Below are 22,031 nucleotides of genomic sequence, written 5' to 3' on the forward strand. Positions count from 1 at the left end.
AGGGACCACACTGCTCACCCCAATTGGGGAGGGGCCTAGAAAAGGTGGTCTAAAAACTGTCCACTCAACCAACCTCCTGGGTTAGGTTACTGCGCCTACTGGGAATTCCATCCTGTGGTCAAAACAAGAAAATTATCCCATTCAAATTGGAAACATGGAATACTAGGACTCTCCTTGATAATGATGGCAACAGAACACATAGAAGGACCGCGCTGATTGCTGAGGAACTGAGATGCTAAAATGTGGACATCGCTGCTCTCAGCGAAACCAGGCTCCTGGGTGAAGGCTCCCTAAGAGAGGAAGGAGGAGGTTACACCTTTTTCTGGAGAGGTTGTCCCCCTGGTGGACAACATCAGCATGGTGTTGGACTGGCAATCAAGAACAGCATTCTACCCAGCCTCACTGAAACACCCACCAGACTAAGTGAGAGGCTAATGACCCTCCGTATCCCCCTAGCAAAGGCATGCTATGCCACTCTGTTAAGTGCATATATACGCCAACAGTACCATCTGACAATGGTGTGAAGGACAGCTTCTACTAGCAACTTGATGAGGCCCTTCATCATATCCCAAAAAAGGACAAGATCCTTCTTCTTTAATGCTAGGGTAGGAAAGAACAATGGTATATGGAGTGGAGTATTGGGTACGCGTGGGGTTGGTAAGGTTAATGCAAATGGTCTGAGGCTGCTAACACTCTGTGCAGAGCATGACCTCACCATTACGAACACACGTAAGAAGGTACAAACAACCTTACACACTCAGCAAAATACATGGTGGATGAACAAAGCTCACGAGATTCAATCATATGCTGACAGAAATGATATGCACAACTTCTATGATTCTATAAAGACTATATATGGCCCTAGGGACTGGTCTATCACACCCTTGAAATCAGCGGACGGTCTAACAACCCTGAAAGACCAAAAACGGATCCTGGCAAGGTGGGCTGGACATTTTGAAGCCCAACCTAACCGGCATTTACCAACTGACCAATCCATCCTGGAAGAGCTGCCAATTCGTCCACCCATCCCAGACCTTGACTACTTGCCAACTTTTCAAGAAGTACTTGACAGCCATCAACTCCCTCAAGAACAATAAGTCCCCTGGCAGTGATGGTGTCTCAGCAGAACTCCTAAATCAAGGAGGATACTTGTGCACCACAATGATCTGCCACAATGATCTGCAGGTCTGGGACCAGGAGAGTGTCCTTCAACAATGGAGGGATGCTAAAATTGTCACTCTGTACAAAAACAGAGGTGACAAGTCCATCTGCGCCAACAGTCGTGGCATATCCCTACTAGCTGTTGCAGGCAAGGTCCTAGCAAAGGTCATGCTATGCAGGATGGTGACGCACTTGACAGGACATCTGCTGCCAGAGTAACAGTGCAGTTTCAGGAAGAACAGGAGTACTGTGGATATGAGTATCACAGTAAGACAGCTACAAGAAAAGTGCCGCGAACAACATCAGGACCTTTTCATGGCTTTTGTCGACCTCTAAGGCTTTTGACACTGTGAATCAAGAGCCACTTTGGAACTACTACTACTACTAGTACTACTACTACTACTTTTGGCTGCTCCCGTTAGGGGTCGCCACAGCGGATCATCCGTTTCCATTTGGAAAATCCTGAGAAATTTTGGCTGTCCGAGCAAATTTGTGAACATTCTATCACAGTTCCATGATGGGATGGTGGCACAGGTGGCCATAGGAGGACAGGAATCGACGCCCTTTAATGTATGTACTGGAGTGGGGCAGGGGCATGTGCTGGCACTGGTACTCTTCAACATTTACCTCCTATGTGTCACAAAACTTTTTCATAAAGATCTGGAAGACAGTAGTGGGATCACAATAGCCTTCAGTTTTGATGGAAACCTCTTCAACATCCGAAGGTTGGAGGCAACCACCAAGTTGTCAGCAGTGCAGGTCCTTGAGCTGCAGTATGCTGATGACTGCACTCTTGTAGCTCACACACCAGAAGACCTGCAAACCATCCTTGTCACAGTTGTGAATGCCTACAACAGGCTGGGTCTATCAATCAACACCACCAAGACTGAGGTGTTATGCCAATGGAGGTCCAGCCCCCCACCCACTATACCTGTCTTCACTATAGAAGACCAACCACTCTCAGTTGCTCCATCTTTCAAATACCTGAGCAGCATCCTTTCTGAGGGCTGCAACACTGATCAAGAAACTCACAATAGAATTAAACAAGCCTCTGTAGCCTTCGACAAACTTCGACATAAGGTCTTCCATAACAAACACCTCCACCTGCACATCAAAATTGCCATTTACAAAGCTGTCTGCATCACAACTGAAGCCTGGGTCACATACAGCCACCACCTAAGGTTGCTGGAGCAGTTCCACATAAGGTGTCTGCAGCGAATCATGGGGATCATGTGGCATGACCGTGTTACTCATGCTGAGATTCTTGCTAGGACAAACTGCAAGAGCATAGAAGCCACGGCCACTGAACACCAACTGCACTGGCTTGGGCATGTCATTAGGATGCCTGCCACGTCAAGTCCTGTATGGACAGCTTCATCTGGGCCGTCGGTCCGCAGGTGATCAGAAGAAGCGAACAAAGACCAACTAAAACATCTCTGAAGAAGTGTATCGACCCCTTGAGACTGGAGCAAGCTGCCATTAACCTTTCCATTTGGCGGGAAATCTGCCAAAGGTATAAAACAGCTGGAAATTGAGAGGAATGTGAAAAAAAACACAGAAAAGACTAAGGAGACACACAACCATGCCTGCCCCCACTAACTCAGACTTCATATGCCCAATGTGCAATAAAACTTATGGATGAAGAACTGGACTCTACAGACTTCAAAGAACACACCGAACGACTGGGATTTCACTCGTACCTAAAATGGCCATTGGTGTTCAAAATGACCGCCAGTTTTTAAACTCTGTATTCTGTCAGGATAAGTACCCAATTGAGATATTAATGCATTGCATATGTTAGTATGTCTGTTAGGAAACGACTGACATCAAATTACCATTTTAACAACTATAATACTATTTTTAAACAATTTAAACTTCAGAGAGACCTGGTCGAACTTGAATAGCAAAATTGAAAAATTGAAAATATTACCTGAAAAACAAATGGAAAACACATGTTGCTAATCTGACAAACGTAACAGGGCCTATAAAACATGAAATGCAAAAAAAAACCCACTGAAAATAAATATTGAAGCAGTCCCAAATGACAACCGGAACTTAAAAACTACTATAACGACTGTGGGCAGTTATTTTGACCACCATGGTTTTTAAACTTTATATTCTGTCAGGATAAATACCCAATTGAGATATTAATGCATTACATACACTCACCGGCCACTTTATTAGGCACACCTGTCCAACTGCTCGTTAACGCAAATTTCTAATCAGCCAATCACATGGCTGCAACTCAATGCATTTAGGCATGTAGACATGGTCAAGACGATCTGCTGCAGTTCAAACCGAGCATCAGAATGGGGAACAAAGGTGATTTAAATGACTTTGAACGTGGCATGGTTGTTGGTGCCAGACGGGCTGGTCTGAGTATTTCAGAAACTGCTGATCTACTGGGATTTTCACGCACAACCATCTCTAGGGTTTACAGAGAGTGGTCCGAAAAAGAGAAAATATCCAGTGAGTGGCAGTTCTGTGGGCGAAAATGCCTTGTTGATATCAATGGTCAGAGGAGAATGGCCAGACTGGTTCGAGCTGATGGAAAGGCAACAGTAACTCAAATAACCACTCATTACAACCGAGGTATGCAGAAGAGCATCTCTGAACGCACAACACGTCGAACCTTGAGGCAGATGGGCTACAGCAGCAGAAGACCACACCGGGTGCCACTCCTGTCAGCTAAGAACAGGAAACTGAGGCTACAATTCGCACAGGCTCACCAAAATTGGACAATAGAAGATTGGAAACACGTTGCCTGGTCTGATGAGTCTCGATTTCTGCTGCGACATTCGGATGGTAGGGTCAGAATTTGGCGTCAACAACATGAAAGCATGGATCCATCCTGCCTTGTACCAACGGTTCAGGCTGGTGGAGGTGGTGAAATGGTGTGGGGGATATTTTCTTGGCACACTTTGGGCCCCTTAGTACCAATTGAGCATCGTGTCAATGCCACAGCCTACCTGAGTATTGTTGCTGACCATGTCCATCCCTTTATGACCACAGTGTTCCATCTTCTGATGGCTACTTCCAGCAGGATAACGCGCCATGTCATAAAGCTCGAATCATCTCAGACTGGTTTCTTGAACAGGACAATGAGTTCACTGTAGTCAAATAGCCTCCACAGTCACCAGATCTCAATCCAATAGAGCACCTCTGGGATGTGGTGGACCGGGAGATTCGCATCATGGATGTGCAGCCGACAAATCTGCAGCAACTGCGTGATGCTATCATGTCACTATGGACCAAACTCTCTGAGGAATGTTTCCACTACCTTGTTGAATCTATGCCACGAAGGATTAAGGCAGTTCTGAAGGCAAAAGGGGGTCCAACCCGGTACTAGCAAGGTGTACCTAATAAAGTGGCCAGTGAGTGTATGTTAGTATGTCTGTTAAGAAACTAACTGACCCCAAAATTAACATTTTAATAACTTTTACTATTTTTCAGACAATTTAAAAGACGCTGTCCAACATCTGTAAATACTGCAACGCGTTAGTGGTAGTCATGGTGCGTCTGTAACGGCATCTGTAACCAGACATGTTGGCAATAATCAGAAATCAAATTTAGACTATTTCTCTGCACTGGAGAACACTAGTTTTTTGGGGTTTTTTTCTATAACAGGGCAATGAACTTCACGACGGAAATGATGTGACCAAAACACATCATAAATAGTTCACGATCACGCGCTAATTACGAACACTCATGGTCGTTTTAGGTAGATCTTATAACTTTTTTTGTGCAATTGATCTCAAACTTGTTTTAAATGCAAATATATGCAGTTTTAGGAGAATTCAGGTCTGTATCTTTTTTTCCACAAAGTTATTAAACTTTGAAAATCCAAAACGCTCATAATGATGAGGAGGGACGTCATCATCGAACTCAATGGACTACCAGCAACCAAGCAAGCTGGACTGAGGTTTTAAAGAGGGTGATTGTAGTGGTGAAGTTTTTAGCAGAGCGAGATCTAACTTTCAGGGGACACATTGAAATTTTTGGGCACCCTGATAATGGAAACTTTATGGGTGTGCTGGAAGTTATCAGTGAGTTTGATCCACTCTTGAAAGGGCATATAGAAAAATATGGCAATGCTGGCAAGGGAACACCATCATACCTCTTGCCAACATGTTTAGAGTTTATTGAATCGGTGAGAGAGCGGGTCCTCACACATGCACATTGAATTGTATGTATAATTCACTCTATTTAACTGTATAAATAATCAGGGTTTTAAAACTGCTGCCCAGTACAGCTGCTGTTCATGGAACTGATGTCAAAACAGCCACTTTTTAATCGTAGTTGCGCAAAAACAGCCGCTTTCTAAATGTAGTTGTGGTCTAGCCATGTACTATACTAGGTTTTAACCTAGTCTTGCTTTTCTCTTTTCCATCAGTGTCTCGCTCTCCAAAGCCAGATGCCACCCCTCAGGATATCCCTCTTGGTGGCCGGGCCTATCAGGACTCCTCTTCTTCAGCAGCCACAGAAACCACCAAACCTTCTGGCCCCACACCATTGTTTACCGTTGATGGTGAGACTAAATGGCACATGGCACCCCTATTAAAACAGGAGGGGAAATTATTTTGACCATTTCCGTATTCCATATAGATTTTCTTTTGTCCTTAAAGTCATGAAAACATTCATTGGAAAAAAATATGGAAATTACTTGTCTTTGAGAGAGTCTGTATGTCTTATACTTTTATATCACAATCAGCCTTTGCTGAAAAAAGAAACACGGTAAGCTGAATATTCTCCAATTTTCAAAAATGGTTGCAGAAATTAGTTTGAACCCTGAGTGTCATAGCTTCAAAAGGCCAACTTTTCAGGATTAAAGGATAGGGTTTTTTCTTTTTCATATTTATTTTCATTGAGTTTTAATGGGGATTGGAGTCATAGAACCTCCCCAACTCCTGAAGCATATCAAGAACCAGTAATGAATAAAAGAAAAAAAGGACCCAACACTTCCATTTTTTGCCTGTTTTTTGCAAAAGTGATCTTTGTTAACAAAATGATTAGTGCCACCCTCGCTATGTGATTAGTCAAAAGGCACAAGTGAATCTTGCCTCATATTCCTCCGTATATCTCTAATTGCACTTGAGTTCTCTTTTTTTTCCTCCCACAGTGAATGAAATACTCAACTCGGCTAAGGAGCGAACAGAGAGCCTGATCAGTCCCCAGGAGGGCAAGAGCAGCAAAGGTAGAGCCCTCAATGCACACGCTATTCCTGAAATGTCCTGCTTCACACATCATGGGAGCTGCCCCACTACAACCATAGCCTTTTCCTGTTGAAGCTGTATTTGGGAATTAAGTGCCTTGCTCAAGAACACATAGGCAGTGGTTGTTGAAAGAAAAGCCACTCATTCAAATTTCACCAACTGCGCTTTATCAGCCGTTCCGAGGATTCAAATTGTGACCTTCCTGTTAACGTCTGCATCTGTAACTCTTGCTGTGTTCCTTGCTCTTCATTTGACCTTTTTTCTGTATCCCTCAGTGTTAACCCATAGAAATGATTTTATTAGTGGGCAGGGGTGGTGAAATATAGGTATGTTGTCAACAGGGGTGGGGTGTGGCGGGGGTATTATTGCTTGTCTCACTTCTTGTCTGATTTGTCATCATACCAAGTTTACCATTAAACGTTACACAGCCTTCTGTTAGACCATGTATAGTCAGTTTCACTGTGGGTTGATTACCGTCGCTGTTGGCAAAACCCCACATCTGCAAAGGAGCTAACTTCACAGGAAGTGAAAGAAATATTTATTATTTCATCATTTTATAAATATACATTACACTTTTATAGGCTTTGGAAACATTTTCTAGGAGCATTGAGGCGATCTCAAGCCTGAAAGAGGTACATGTATATTTGGTTTACTGAATAAAAAGAAAATTGCCAAACTTGCAGTTACATGGCTTTCACCCAACAATGACATTATGTTCTTAAAAAAAACATGCATTATGAGTATGAGTACTCTTGTCTTGCCATGAGTCACCTTTCAACTCACTGAAACTTTCAACTGTGTGGAGTGTGAAGCAATTTTTGAAGAAAATTAATAGTGAATTTGAAACATGACGTGATGGTCACATCCACCACATTTCGGCCACACAGTGTGTGACATCTATGCTGTCAACAGCGCTGCAACCCTCTTATATGGAAATCGCAAGGAAAAAGTTTTTATGAGGAAAAGGTCGCATTTTATTGACACAATAATAGAGAGCTATGGATCTTTTGAAAACCTCTAATTTTTCTCTGCCTGTCTCTCTCTCAGCTCCCTCAGTCCAGCAGAGGTCTCAGCTCGATGAGCTGCGGAGGTTTGGCAAAGAGTTTCGGGTAAGATCAGCTGGTTGGTCCCTCCAGGTCAAGGTACAATCACAGAGACCACAAGTTGTTATGCTCATAAAGGGGTCTGTGTCAGTGCACGGCCATCTGCTCTCAGAAAATTCAAAGTAATAATAACACTATTAATGGTTAAAGCATTGACTGTGCAAGATAAAATGCAGTTAGGAACCACAAGAGAGGTCAGTCCACTTGATGTGGAGAAATATGGATCATGTCCATCAGGAATATTGTGTTCTAGTGTGCATAATTTGAAGATTCACCAGTCAGGTCATGTGACCAGATCATCTGCAAAAAAAAAAAAAACAGTGACAGTGACCCCCTTTATTCTGAAGACTATTAGGTCAAAGCTACTTCTTATCAACATCTCAAAAGTGTCTTATTTTTTGCTATCAACAGTCGGACAGTGCTGTTGAAGGAAACTTACTGAGAATGCCATGACTCTCTTCCTCCTCCTCCTTTTCCTTACAGCTGCAGCCGAGCTCCCCCCCTGCAGCCAACACTGTCTCCTTGGAACCTCCTCAACCCAACACTGTTCAGACTGCTGACTCCGCCTCCCCAGCACAGCCCAAATCTGGCCCCTCCCATACCACCTCTGCCCAAGGCTTGCAGCAAACTACTGAGGGAACCACCTCCTCCGCTACACCTGCTGCTGCTACTACCCCTACAACACAAGCCATACCTCAGTCCACAGCATCAGATGGGCCATCACCTGGGATACCACCGCCAGCCAGGACCCCTGGAAGTGAGGAGCCCCAGCCTGACAGTAGCGAGCAAGCTGAGGGTGTATCGGTGGCTGCAGTGTAAGTACAGTCTGGTCCAGTGCAGGGCCCTTGGATGTTGCTGTGCCTTCATTTCTCTAGTTAGCATCCTTGGAAAAAGCCTATTCAGTATTATCAGTGATGTGATGGTTAACTGATGTAAACTTAAGAGCATTCTCACATTTTAACGCTTTCAAAAATTTCGAAGCAGTGTTGTTGCATTGTATTGGTCTGGTAATTTTCACGTTACTCAGTGCCAAGGCCACCTTTTGGTTTAAGTCTGACCCAAAATGAGAAAATTACAACATGAGCGTAGTAGATTGTGGTTTTTCAGCGGGATGTTTTGATTTTTTTTGGCTTGTCCACTAGCTACAGAGGTGAAATGCTTTGGCAGAAAGATTGCAGGATTTATTGTCATGAGTTGTTAGCACACACAAAGCAAAAAGAGGACAAATTTCTCCAAACCATTTTATTAAAAAAAAACAAGAATAGCCATCAAATCATGCTACTATAAACCCGCAGTGCATTGCATAATGTCCTCATTTCCTCATTTCAGTTTGGTGTCTTTTGAAGCTGCTTTCACACCAGAAACTAACACCGAGGTCCACATCAAACCATGTCTGTGTAAAAGCCACCTTAGTGTAGGTAGTGTTTTAAAATGGCTTAAGCTTTAGCTGTCCCATCCATGAGTGTGAAAAGGAAATATTGAGATAGGTGAATGAAAAACCTCTCTGAGACATTAGCAGACAAACACCTCTTCTTCATTCTAGTTGGCTCACGAAGTCCTCACAGTATTTGCCAGTGAAGAATCTATACCTAAGGTGCCCCACATGATCTAGTCATCCCATTAACCCTATCACTGGTTTGTAAGCCCTATTTAGATACTGTAAGAGAGATGGATGGATAAAAGGAAGGAAACAGAAGGGCTTGAGAGATAAGTGATGTGTTGTTTTCTGATTGCAGGCAGGTGAAGAACTCCACATTGAATCCCAATGCAAAAGAATTCCTTCCTGTCAAAGGCTCTGCCACTGTGGTAAGTCTACTGAACCTGTTTCATAAACACCACACAAACACACACAGACACACACACACACACACATACACACAACAGAGGTATCGTAACTAAATCTCTGTAGAATAATCACACAAAAACAAATGTACATGCACAGAGCATGTAGTGCTGTACTCTGTGATACACTTTTAGATAAGGTTGATGTCTGTAACATTCACTGCCTTTTCTGCTCACCTGACTAACTCACCGGTCGTCTTTTTGGTGTAGCACAAGTCTGCCTCAACTCCTACTCCCCCACGGCCCACCCCACCCAGCCCCTCGGTGGTACTCCCAACCCCACCGGGGCAGCACGGAGGAGGAGCCATCTACAGCAACCCTCCCGGACCATACCTGTCCTATGTCTCTCCTATCACCATCCAGGGACACTCGGTCCAGGTACGGTCCTGGCTCCCACAGGTTAAAATACTTTTTTTAAATTCTTACTCTTATGTTTGCACAATTAATTTCAATCTCCTGATAGAATAGAGTTGTAAGAACCACTGATGCACGATATGGTAGCAGACTCTGGAAATAGTGATGTGTATTGTATCTCAATATGTTTCAACTCTGGGTGGCAAGGAAATAAAAATGGTACTGTACATCGACGTAGTCAACTTTAAATAGTTGGGTTAGCAGGTGCTTTGCAGAGGTACCATACCAAATATTGATGCATAGATTCGAGCTTTGTTGTTGAAATTAAGAAATGTTTTTGTCTGCTCTTCAGGCTCCTCAGATGTACCAGTACACTATGTCAACAATCAGCCAGGGCAAATACCCAAGAGCCAAAGGTACAAACACAGACACATGCAAATACATAACTTATTTTTTTGTTTGTGCTTGACTAAATTATCAGTTCATCCCATCAAAGCACATAAAGGACACAAACAGACAGTTGCCTATGACTTAGCAGTTTGACCTACAGGCTGAGGCAAAAAACCATCTTGAAGCATCATTCATCAAAACAAAAAGATGGCGTCCTCTGTAGGTACAGACACTGCCAGACAGAAGGTCTCGCTCTCTCTCACACAAACACATACTCACATTCTTGCTTCCTTGCTGCAGCGTCATTATTGACACAACTGTGATGCCCCCGTCCTGTTCTTCTCTGTTGCTTCAGGCCCAGTGGTGGGTCCCCGTCCAGAACATCACACGTCCCCAGCATCCCCGATGATCCAGGCAGCAGCCTCTGCAGCAGGGCCCCCACTGGTGGCCTCGCCTTACCCCCAGTCCTACTTGCAGTACGGCCAGGTTATCCAAGCCATGCCCCCCCACTACCACGGACAGGTACGACAGAGGCACGCTTATCCAAAAACAGGTTGGAAAAGAAAAGTGGGTGAATGGGGGCAGTTTTTGTTGTCACATTGAAATTAAAACCCCAGTCTGTAAACTGGAAAATAAACAAAAAGACCTGAATTCCAGTTTTTCTTGACGCATACTCTATAATCCAGATAAGGAAATCTCAGAAAGTTGAATCAGTTCATCTGGACACAACGTTTAGTGGGAGAAACGTTTCATCACTCTTCTAAGTGACTTCATCAGTCTCAGCTGACTGCAGGTATCCCCAGCCTCATAAACAGCACAGTTGCATAATGACTGAAACCAGCGATCGGTTTCGTATGTGAAATGCCGTCACCATATATATGAGATTTACAATGGCCATGTGTGCTATTCAGGAATCAGGAACATTTATTTGTCGTTTCATTTCATGTAATATCACTTCTCCCAGCCCACAGCAGTGCAACACAAAAGACAAAAACACATATCCAAGCTACAAGAAAATATGTATCCAAACTACAAAAACAAAACTATAAAATTACAAAAACACATATCCAACATATCCAAAAAAAATTTCACTGTCCAAGAGAGCAAACACCAGCCAGGATGACTGTTGGAACTGCCGATCTGCAGTTAGCTAGCAGTTAGCTTAGCCTGCCCCGCTTCCGCGTCCTGTCAGACCGCCCTCAGTGCTTCCTCTTCGGGTGCAGCTCCGGGCAGGGCCGTGGTCCTTGGGCCCACCGGACACAGCAGACCAGGCTCCCCCAGCTAATCCAACGTCAGTTCTCCCAGTCAGACACCCTCAACACACTTCCCCGCACTCCACACGACGACACCAAAAACACAGTCAATGCCAGGCGAGCCCACCGCCAGACCGCCCTCGGTGTTATCGGAACTGTCGGTCTGCATGGACTAGTAGTTAGCTTAGCATGCCCCGCTTCTGCGTCCTTTCAGACCGCCCTCAGTGCTTCCTCTTTGGGCGCAGCTCCAGGCAGGGCCGTGGTCCCTGGGCCCACAGGACGCAGCAGAGACCAAGCTGTCCCAGCCGATCCAGCGCCAGCTCTCCCAGCCATCAAACGAAGACAACTTAGACGCAGATGTGGACAAAGACACTGCATGGATGGTACTGGGTGAGGCCGCTGCAAACGTAAGTTCGCGCTGCCATCTTCCCACACCGATAGTGAGTGAGGCCGCTGCAAACGTGAGTTTGCGCACTGAAGGGGGGGGGGACACTTTTTTTTTTCACAGAGTATTGGGAAATAGTTGCAATCACAGCATTGTAAAATGGCGACAGATGTATGCTTGCCCCCCCCCCCCCCCGCTCACTCGGTTCAGGGATGGTCATTCCCTCTTCACATAGATGGCCTCTTTGACTCCCCATTCAAACCAGCATTCCTCCCTATCAAGGATGTTCACATCCTCATCCTTGAAAGAGTGGCCACTGGCTTGTAGATGGATGTAGACTGCGGAGTCCTGGCCTGACCAGGTAACTCTTCTGTGTTGTACCATCCACTTCGCCAGAGTCTCTTTGGTTTCCCCAATGTACGATTCATGGCAATCCTCCTGGCACTTAACAGGTACACTATATTGCTGTTTGTGCAGGAGCACCCGATCCTTGGGGTGGACCAATTTCTGGTGCAACGGATTTTGAAAGCGACCGAGATGCGATGTTTTAAGATATTTTCTTTTTCTTAAATAATAATAATAATGAACATTATTTAAATCGCAGCTTTCTAAACAATGTTACAAGGTGCCTTACACAACAGGATAAATAATGCACATAGTTAAGATAAAACAAAAGAATACAATAAAAATATAGGACATAATGCCAGAGCTGCTCCACAAAGCAAGGTAAAACATGGTCAGGATAAAATCACAAGAACATAATTAAAACGAAGAGAATTAGAGCCGATAAAACAAGGGTTATAATTAAAAACAATTAAAATAATGCGATGAAAGAAAAATATAAAGAATTAAAAATGTGAAATTATAAAAATATGAGATATAAACATAGAAAAGTATAGAAAATAAATGAGAAAAATTGGGCAAAAACCGATTTACTTTAAAAAAAATCCTTCCTGTAAAAGTAAGTTCTAAGTAGTGATTCAAAAGAAGGCAGTGAGTTTGCTAGCCAAATTTCCTCAGGTAGGGAGTTCCACATCTGTGGGGCTCTTACTCACACCCTATGGGCCTGGCCCATGCCTGCACTCCTCAGGCAGGTCCTTTTTAACTTTTCCCTCAGCCAGCCTCATTACTACAGGTGACCGGGCAACAAAACAAGCTGAGGGCAAACAGGTCTAGGTTGAACGAAAGCTAGAATGAACAAAGGCAAGCACGACTTCTTCAAGCCAAGACTTCGTCAAGCCAAGTTTTCGTCAAGCAAGGACTGCTCTTTTTAGATCCAGTCAGTCATCTGTATTTTGTGTACCTAGTATAGACTATGTGTTTCCTTCACATTCCTGTCCTTTCCTCTTCCCGGGACTGGGATAGACGTTGGGTCACTCCTAGGCACTGTGACCCTACCAAGCTCATCTATCCCACTCTCTCTACTCATGTTGAGCAAGTCGTGATGGGAGGGCTCTGGAATTGCCAGTCTGTGGTGCCGAAAGCTGAGTTTATCTCAGGTTATGCATCCTTGCTCTCCCTCAATTTTCTTGCTTTAACTGAGACCTGGATCACGCCAGAAAACACTACCACACCCGCAGCTCTGTCAGATGTGTACTCTTTTTCTCACACTCCCAGAGCTGGGAGGCAAGGTGGTCATACTGGCCTGCTAATCTTCCTGAAATGGAAATACTCTCTTGTTTCCATTCTACAATTTTCTCTACCCTCTTTTGAATTTCATGCTGTTACTGTCTCTTATCCAGTCAAACTCACCATTGTGGTCATTGTGGTTATGTACCGCCCACCAGGCCCCCTTGGTGAGTTTCTGGAGGAGCTTGACACACTTGTCTCGCACTTCCCTGTTGATGACTCTGCACTTATCCTTCTCGGTGACTTCAACATCCACACTGACAAGCTAGATCCTCTTCTCTCTTTCCTCTCCTCCTTTGACCTTCACCTCTCACCCTCTCCTCCTACGCACAAGGCCGGCAACCAGCTGGACCTTATCTTTACTAGACACTGTCCTATTCCAATCTCTCTGTTACTCCCCTCCAGCTCTCTGACCACTATTTCATGTCCTACTCTCTCTCCCTCTCTTCGCCCCCCTCAGCCCCTCCCCACATGGTTTCCACCCGTAGACACCTCCGCTCTCTCTTCACCACTGATCTTTCTTCCTCTGTTACCTCTATCCTCCCTATACCTGAATCTTTCTCTCTCCTACCCCTGACACTACTACTGATCTTCTTCTCTCTACCCTCTCCTCTTCTCTGGACAATCTCTGTCCCTTCACCTCCAGGCCTGCATGCCCAACTCCACCTGCCCCTTGGCTGTCCGTCTCAGTACGTACTGACAGACGGAGCCTGAGAGTGGCAGAGTGCAAATGGAGAAAAGGCAAACTCCCAGAGGACCGTCTCAACTTCCAATCTTCATTCCACTTTCTCCTCCTCCCTTTCTGCTGCTAAGGCTGCCTTCTATCAATCTAACATCCTATCCTCTGCCTCTAATCCTAAGAAACTCTTAGAAACTTTCTCTACACTTCTTCAACCCCCACCTCCTTTTCCTACTTCCTTCTCCCTGATGACTTCGCTAACTTCTTTGACAAGAAGGTAAACGACATCAGATCCTCCTTTTCTCACCACCCGGTTAGTGCTCCTTGCACTAGCCCACCCTCTGCACCCTCCCTCACCTCTCCACATCCCACCCTATCCCACCTCACTCCCCTCTCCCCTGACGAGGTCCTCAACCTCATCACATCCAGTCGCCCCACCACATGCTCCCTTGACCTGGTCCCCTCCCCTCTTCTTCAGTCTATAGCACCTGAACTCCTTCCCTTTCCAACCCACCTCATCAACACCTCCCTCCAGGCAGGATGCTTTCCATCTGCCTTCTAGACTGCTAGAGTCACCCCCCTTCTCAAGAAACCGTCACTTAAACCCTCTGACGTCAAATCTACAGACTACAGACTTCTACCCTGTCTATCCAAAACTTTCGAACATTTAAGTAACAGTGTCTTTAACCAACTTTCTTTTTACCTCCACCAGAACAACCTCCTGGACCCCAACCAGTCTGGGCTCAAGGTGGGTCACTCGACAGAGACGGCCTTCCTTGCAGTGACAGAATCGCTGCACTCTGCGAGAGCAAACTCTCTCTGTCCCGATACTCCTGGACCTGTCAGCTGCATTCGACACAGTGAACCACCAGATCCTCCTCTCTACCCTCGAAGGGCTGAGTGTCACAGGTTCTGCACTCTCAATGTTTGCATCCTACCTGATGGGTCGCTCCTACCAGATGACATGGAGGGGATCTGTGTCGGAGCCTCGCAGACTGACTACAGGCGTTCCACAAGGTTCGCTTCTGGGTCCTCTCCTTTTCTCTCTGTACACAACATCCCTGGGTTCTGTTATTCGCTCGCATGACTTCTCTTACCATTGTTATGCCGATGACACCCAGCTGATCTTGTCCTTTCCTCCCTCTGACACACAAGTAGAGACACGCATTGCTGCGTGCTTGACTGACATCTCAGAGTAGATGGCGACACACCACCTGAAGCTCAATCTGGACAAGACAGAGCTGATGTTCCTCCCTGGGAAAGGTTGCCCACACCGAGACCTGGCCATCACCATTGACATCACCGTGGCGACGCCAACTCGGACTATGAGGAATCTGGGTGTGATCCTGAACGTCCAACTGTCGTTTGCTGCAAACGTTGCATCGGTTGCTCGCTCCTGCAGATTTCTCCTCTATAACATCAGGAGGATTCGCCTATTCCTCACCGACGACATGGCACAGGTGCTCATCCAGGCTCTGGTCATCTCCCGGCTGGACTATGGCAACTCCCTCCTTGCTGGCACCCCGGTGTCGGCCATCAGACCTCTGGAGCTTGTTCAGAAAGCTGCAGCTCATCTGGTGTTCAGCCGCCCTAAGTTCTCCCACACAACTCCCCTTCTCATGTCCCTACACTGGCTCCCAGTAGCTTCTCGCATCCAGTTTAAGACTCTGGTGGTAGCCTACATGGCAGTGAAAGTAAGAGCTCCTTCCTATCTCCAGGCCATGGTCAAGCCTGACAGCCCCACCCGACCACTTCGCTCTGCTGCCTCGGGACTCCTGGTTGCCCCGTCGCTCAGAGGCCCCTGCTGCTGATTGACCCGGTCATGGCTCTTTTCTGTCCTGGCCTCACGGTGGTGGAATGAACTCCCCACTGATGTCAGGACAGCGGAGTCGCTGCCCATCTTTCAGTGCAGATTTAAAACTCACCTCTTCAAGAACTACTACCCTGTTACTTGCTCTTAGCACTTACTGTATTCACTCATTTTAAAAAAAAAAAGTCTTTCTTGCGCTTTTACTTTAGCACTGGTTTTGCTCTTAGATGCTTGTTCAGAGAGAAGATGCACTTATGACCTCTGATGACTAGTAGTTCTCCTGATTTCCTACGTTAAATGCACTTGAACTTGTAAGTTGCTTTGGATAAAAGTGTCGGCTAAATGACTGTAATGTAATGGTAAAAGTAATTCATAAAAGTTTAAAATCAATCCTATACCTAACAGGTAGCCAGTAAAGTACTGCCAGAATGGGAGTGATGTGGTCATGGTCTCTTGGAATTTGTTAGCAGTCTGGCAGCTAAGTTTTGGACTAGCTGGAGGCATTACAACAATTCATGATGAGATGAATGTATGGATGACTTTTTCAAGGTCCGTTTGAGATAGAAATTTTTTTACTTTTGTGATGTTCCTAATTTGGAGAACGCAAGACTGTGCTACCTTGGTGAAGTGTGTCGAAACGAAGCTCAAAGTCAAAAACGACACCCAGATTGTCGGCAGAGTGCTTAACATTGGAGGACAGGTTCCCTAGACTCTTTTCCAGGTCACCAGTTAGGTTAGGGGGACCAAATAAAAGGACCTCAGATTTGGACTCATTGAGCCGGAGGAAAGTTTGTGACATCCAGCATTTAATATTGGGGAGACAAGCCATAACACGAGAAAGATCATGTGTGTCATTACCTTTAAGAGAGACATAAAGCTGGGTGTTGTCTGCATAACAGTGAAAATTAATATTATGACGGATGATCTGATCCAGGGGGAGCATGTACATGGAAAATATTAATGGAACAAGAATTGACCCCTGGGGGACGCCACATACAAGGGGGGCTGGGGATGAGGAGAATTTTCCCATTACAACAGAGAGAGATCTGTCAGATAGGTAGGATTGGAACCAGGCAAGCGCAGTATCCTTAATGCCAACATAATTTTCCAAGCGATTTAAAAGGATGTCGTCAACCATATCAAAAGCGGAACTCAGGTCAAGCAGAATTAAAATTGAGCAAGCACCAGAGTCAATGGTGAGTAATAAGTCGTTGGTAACTTTAATGAGAGCTGTTTCTGTGTTGTGCTGGGCATGGAATCCTGATTGAAATTGCTCAGAAATACTACAACTATTCATGTGTGTGATTAGTTGAAGAGCAACAGACTTTCTAAGATTTAAGATAAAAGAAATTTGTCTAAAATTGCTTAAAACAAGAGGGTCGAGAGCAGGCTTCTTCTGGAGAGGTCAGACTATTGCATGTTTAAAACTAGATGGGAACAAACTGGTAGACAGTGAGCAGTTGATAATGTAGAGAATTTGTGGGCTGACAGTGTGAAATACCTCTTTCAGAAATCTAGTGGGGATGGTGTCCAGTTGACAGGTGAAGAGTTCAAGTGGGAGATTAACTCTTCTAAGTCTAATAGAGAAATTTGCTTAAAGCAAGCCAGACTGGCAGAGGGTTCAATGCAAGTGAGGGATTGCTCATCACCGGTGTAATGTGGAGCCTAATGTTATCTATTTTCTTAATTAAGTGTTGGAGAAACTGCTCGCATTTAAGTTTAAAAACATCTGATTTGACTCTATGATGTCCTTTTTAAAAAAAACAACCAATTTCTCCCTCTTTTGTCATTCCAGCCAATGTACTCCATGTTGCAGGGGGGGGCGAGGATGCTGGCCTCCGGCGCTCCCCCGCAGGCTATGGGTGCCCCCGGCCCCCAGTATCCCGGTCAGGCTGAGGGTCAGCCAGGGCCACAACAGGCCATGTATGGTAAGCAAAGGGGAAGCAACCACTCACTCCTTCAGAGGGGATTGAACCTAATCCAGTCCTAACAGAACTCCTCTGAATATTATTTCCTTTGGTTTTTGTTGGTAATGTAATCTTGGGTAATAATCTGGAAAAAAATGTGCATTACTTTCTACTTTTAGGTAACTATCACCAACCACCACAACATGGTTCATGTATCTGTAAGGGCAAATGTTTTAGGTCTCAACAGATTTCACTTGACAAAAAATAAGGCAACATGACTCAGAAGAGGAGCAGAGATTTCTCTCCTTCCCTCACTGGTTGATTTGGAAAGGGAAGAACAGAATTTAGCTAATATTATTAGTCAAGCTTTGACTGACTGCTGTTGTCAAAAGGATGAAACACAGCGTGCCTCTTTACTCTCATCTGACTTTTAGTCTCTCTTTCTCTCCAATTCTCTATCCCAATCAGCTCCGGGGTCGTTCTCTCACCATTCGGGCTCTATACATCCTCCTCAGCCCTCCAGCACTCCCACAGGCAGTCAGCCTCCACCGCAGCACACAGCTCCCAGTCCTGGACATGCGCAGGTGGGTGTGTGTGACTGCATGCTGCTGCAAGAGGAAGCCAAATGTCAAATACAGACCTAGACTTGTATATTTGTTGTTTTTTTTTTTATAGATTTACAAATGAGCAAAAATGTTAATAAAGCTAAAATGTATGAATGAATAAAAAAGTAAAAACACTTTTCCCTCCTGTGTACAAATCTAATTTGCCTCTGTGTGAGGTGAAAAATCACCAGGATTTGTCTGGTCAAAGCAAACAGATGCTGAGGGTATGACACTGGCTACCTCAGGTTGATAAAAAATGCACAGAAGTACTGAATGACCTCAAGAGGAGGGTCCAAAATGTCCTCCATAAAATATCCAACCACAATGACAGAAAAACACCGTTAGAACATGCACCAAATTAGTTACGCAACACAAAAACGGACCAATGCAGAGGGCATCACTAATTGTGTGGGGTTTTTTTTGTTTTGTTTTTTGTTGGGTTTTTTTACATCTGTCAACATGTGTTTGATTGTGTGTTTTTTTAACATCACATTTAATCCCTCTCTGCCTCTGCAGTCGGGCCAAGGGGGTCCTCAGCCACAGTCCTTATACCACTCCGGGACTTTGTCAGCGCCTACCCCTCCCAACATGCCCCCCGGCCACAGCTCCCCCCAGACCTCCTATCCCATGCAGGGCTACAGCCTGGCGACACACCAGCCGATGCCACATGGCTTCCCTCAGATAAGCCAGCTGACACAGGTGAAAACACCACAGCTACCACCTCAAGCTCAGGACATTTAACATGGCAGGAAGTGTTCAGGAAATGTTTGAAATGTTCCCAGCCACTTCTGCTAGTTTACCAGTTAAATTGTTTTTGGGGGGGAGAAAAGGAAGTAAATATACATTTCCTCACTGCTGACCTGTCTGGTACATTGGACAAACTCACCAGCCTCAGCAAAAATGTCCTAGAATTTGACCAGAGTTTATTTGTCATGGCTGCAAACAGGAGCTCCTAGACTTGGATTAAGACTTTGTGAATGTGAAGTTGATAATGAAGTAATTAACTATCTAATGTCTGGATTGAGACCATGCTAGGCTACTGCTAGATGGAAATCTTTAACCTTCTTTGTACTACATTTGATTTGTGATTATAATTACTGTAGTTGTGGTTAACAGGGACATCCAAAAGTTTTTCATCCATTGTTTGAAGCATTGTGATACCTTTTAACTAAATTATTACTGGCAGGAAAATAAAATTCGCTCTTAAATATTATTGGAATTATCTTAAACCTTTTACTTGAAAAATACAAATATGCCAGACGATTCAGTTGTCTTTGCATGTTAAATATTAAGGTGTGAACATAGAATAACAATTTTTTCAGAATGCATATATTTTGGATTGAACCCCAAATGTAGTAAAAAAAATCACCGCACTTTGTTCCATTCAACTAAACACCTAGTCATATGAAAACTTTATGGTGAATACAGAATGGAATCAAAAATTTCCCTGAAGTTTTCAAAAAGTTTTCTTTATGCTGAGAAACTATCACGCCCATTGTGGATTTACATCGGGAGCTAGTCCCAATCAGATATTGATAGGGCTTCTCGCCAAACAGAGTCAAACCATTTAACATTAACCATAGCTTTGAGTCTGCCAGTCCTGCTTTGTATTTGCTCTGTGGTATTACCTGTACGTGTTAAATCTAATCCCACCTCTCTGTGATCATCTGTGCATCCTTGTCTGTCTCCCTCTATCCACCCTTCTGCCCCCGCCAGGCCCACATTGCTGGAGGTATGTCCGGACCTCACCCCTCTGCCGGCCACGGACCGCCCCCCGTCATGCTTCACTATGCTGCTCCACAACAGGGCACTGGCTCCACCCCTCAGCATGGCCCACCGCCTCAGCAGGGCGCACACCAACACTACTACATAGGACCACCTCAAGGTGAGCACTCAGCACTCCTCTGGATAGGAAATCACCCATTAGTGCAGGGAAGTGTTGACTCTGCTCCTTCAAGCTACCACCGCCTTTTTTAATTCAGAGATAACAGGTGGCTTTTTCCCTTCTGGAGACAAACACTTTGCACTGTTAAGTTCAGCTTTTCTATGGGGAAATTCCACCAAACGTGCCTTGTGTGTCCTCCAGCTGTGCAGGTGCAGGCTCACCCCACCCAGCAGCTGTCTTTCCACCCTCCTGGAAACTAAGCCTCAAACACCTAAATCACAGCCATGTGCTCACTGGTGACATTTGGGTGCATGGGGTCGGCTACTACACTCTGGAAGTCTTGGTGGTCCGGACTTGACCCTGTACACGGCATTCCCTGATCGTCCACAAACCCGCACAAATCCAACCACCCACCAGCTTCAACTCACGCTCACCACATTCCCACATCTTGCCAACAGATCAACAGTTTCAATTTCTTTTAGTTTCAGTTACTTTTTTTAAAACCCAATTCTTTTAGCAGTGTGAAGGAGAGCTTACTAGCTTAAGCTCAGTAAGCTAGCACAGAATGCATTTGCCCAGTTGCTGAGAGCAAAGTTAAGGACATACCCAGATGAAAAGAAACGAACAGCAAAACATGTCCCATTGCAAACTTTTGGACTGATGAGTGATAACAATATCCTCTTTCTTCCTCCTTATTGCCCCCATCCATTTTCCCTCTCTCCCTTTTTTCAAGTGAAATGTCTGCATAAATAAGTGAAAAACAAATAAAAAATAAAATTCAGTCTCAAACAATGTCCTCAGAGGTTGGTTCTTAAATCCTACAGCCCAAAAAAAGTCTCTGTGTGTTATTATATGTGTTTTGTGGTTAAACTGGGGGGGGTGCATTTTATTTCCCTTGGGTTTATAATTACATCTCAGTTTTTTATGTAATTTGTTTTACAGGCTCAACTGGGGAATAAGGTAAATTTGCTTGTTCACGTCTATTCCGTTGCCTAGCAGCACGGGGATCACCAGTTTGAATTCCTGTTACTTCCGGTTTGGTCAGGCGTCCCCACAGACACTATTGGCCGTGTCTGCAGGTGGGAAGCTGGATATGGGTATGTGTCCTGGTCACTGCACCAGCGCCTCCTCTGGTCAGCTGGGGCACCTGTTCAGGGGGGAGGGGAAACTAGTGGGAATAGCGTGATCCTCCCACGCGCTACGTCCCCCTGGTGAAACTCCTCACTTTCAGATGAAAAGAAGCGGTTGGCAACTCCACATGTATTGGGGGAGGGAGGCATGTGGTAGTCTGCAACCCTCCCCGGATCGGCAGAGGGGGCGGAGCTGGGACAGCTCGGAAGAGTGGGGTAACTGGCCAGATACATTGGGGAGAAAAAAGGGCAAAAAATAATTTTAAAAAATGCCTGATCACGGACATAAGCAACTTTCATTAACTACTCTGAGGGTTAAGTTACCTTGGCAGTCAAATGTGAAACAGTCCATAGCGACTAGGATTTGGACTCGGTGGAGCAGCAGGTGGTGGAGTTCCTCCAAGACAAGGGAATTAGTGTAAACAAGGACAATACAGAAGCTTGTCACCCTCTCCCCCAGAAAGGTAAAAGAAAGCCGGCAGCCATCATCATGAGGTTTGCAAATAGAAAATTAAAAATCAATCTTCTGCGACAAGGTAAGATGCTCAAAGGAACAAGTGTTTACCTTAACGAACATTTAACCAAGAACAACGCTGATATTGCCAAAAGAGCTCGATACCTACGCAAAGTGAAAAAATACAAGCAACATGGAATTACAACTGCAAAGTTTTCATAAAGCTAAATA

General features: G+C 44.9%; 1 protein-coding gene across 5 annotated transcripts in view; it reads left to right on the plus strand.

Annotated features, from left to right (window-relative positions):
- Positions 1-20,999, plus strand: part of atxn2l (ataxin 2-like) — a 70,191-nt gene extending 49,192 nt beyond the window's left edge. Inside the window, exons 11-23 of one of the 5 annotated variants that reach the window (XM_056287503.1) lie at positions 5,555-5,689; positions 6,281-6,355; positions 7,422-7,483; positions 7,961-8,292; positions 9,214-9,283; positions 9,530-9,718; positions 10,026-10,089; positions 10,419-10,585; positions 17,615-17,747; positions 18,195-18,310; positions 18,848-19,030; positions 20,048-20,216; positions 20,418-20,999. In XM_056287503.1, the coding sequence (XP_056143478.1) occupies positions 5,555-5,689; positions 6,281-6,355; positions 7,422-7,483; positions 7,961-8,292; positions 9,214-9,283; positions 9,530-9,718; positions 10,026-10,089; positions 10,419-10,585; positions 17,615-17,747; positions 18,195-18,310; positions 18,848-19,030; positions 20,048-20,216; positions 20,418-20,476 (1,754 nt within the window). In that variant the 3' untranslated portion in view covers positions 20,477-20,999. Of the gene's footprint in view, positions 1-5,554; positions 5,690-6,280; positions 6,356-7,421; positions 7,484-7,960; positions 8,293-9,213; positions 9,284-9,529; positions 9,719-10,025; positions 10,090-10,418; positions 10,586-11,530; positions 11,724-14,721; positions 15,027-17,614; positions 17,748-18,194; positions 18,311-18,847; positions 19,031-20,047; positions 20,217-20,417 lie in introns of those variants that run through there. The other 4 variants (XM_056287504.1, XM_056287501.1, XM_056287502.1 and 1 more) reach the window with 4 other exon arrangements.
- Positions 21,000-22,031: the final 1,032 nt, after the last annotated feature.

The sequence above is a fragment of the Lampris incognitus genome, chromosome 10 (assembly GCF_029633865.1).
Source record: "Lampris incognitus isolate fLamInc1 chromosome 10, fLamInc1.hap2, whole genome shotgun sequence".
Taxonomy (NCBI): Eukaryota; Metazoa; Chordata; class Actinopteri; order Lampriformes; family Lampridae; genus Lampris; species Lampris incognitus.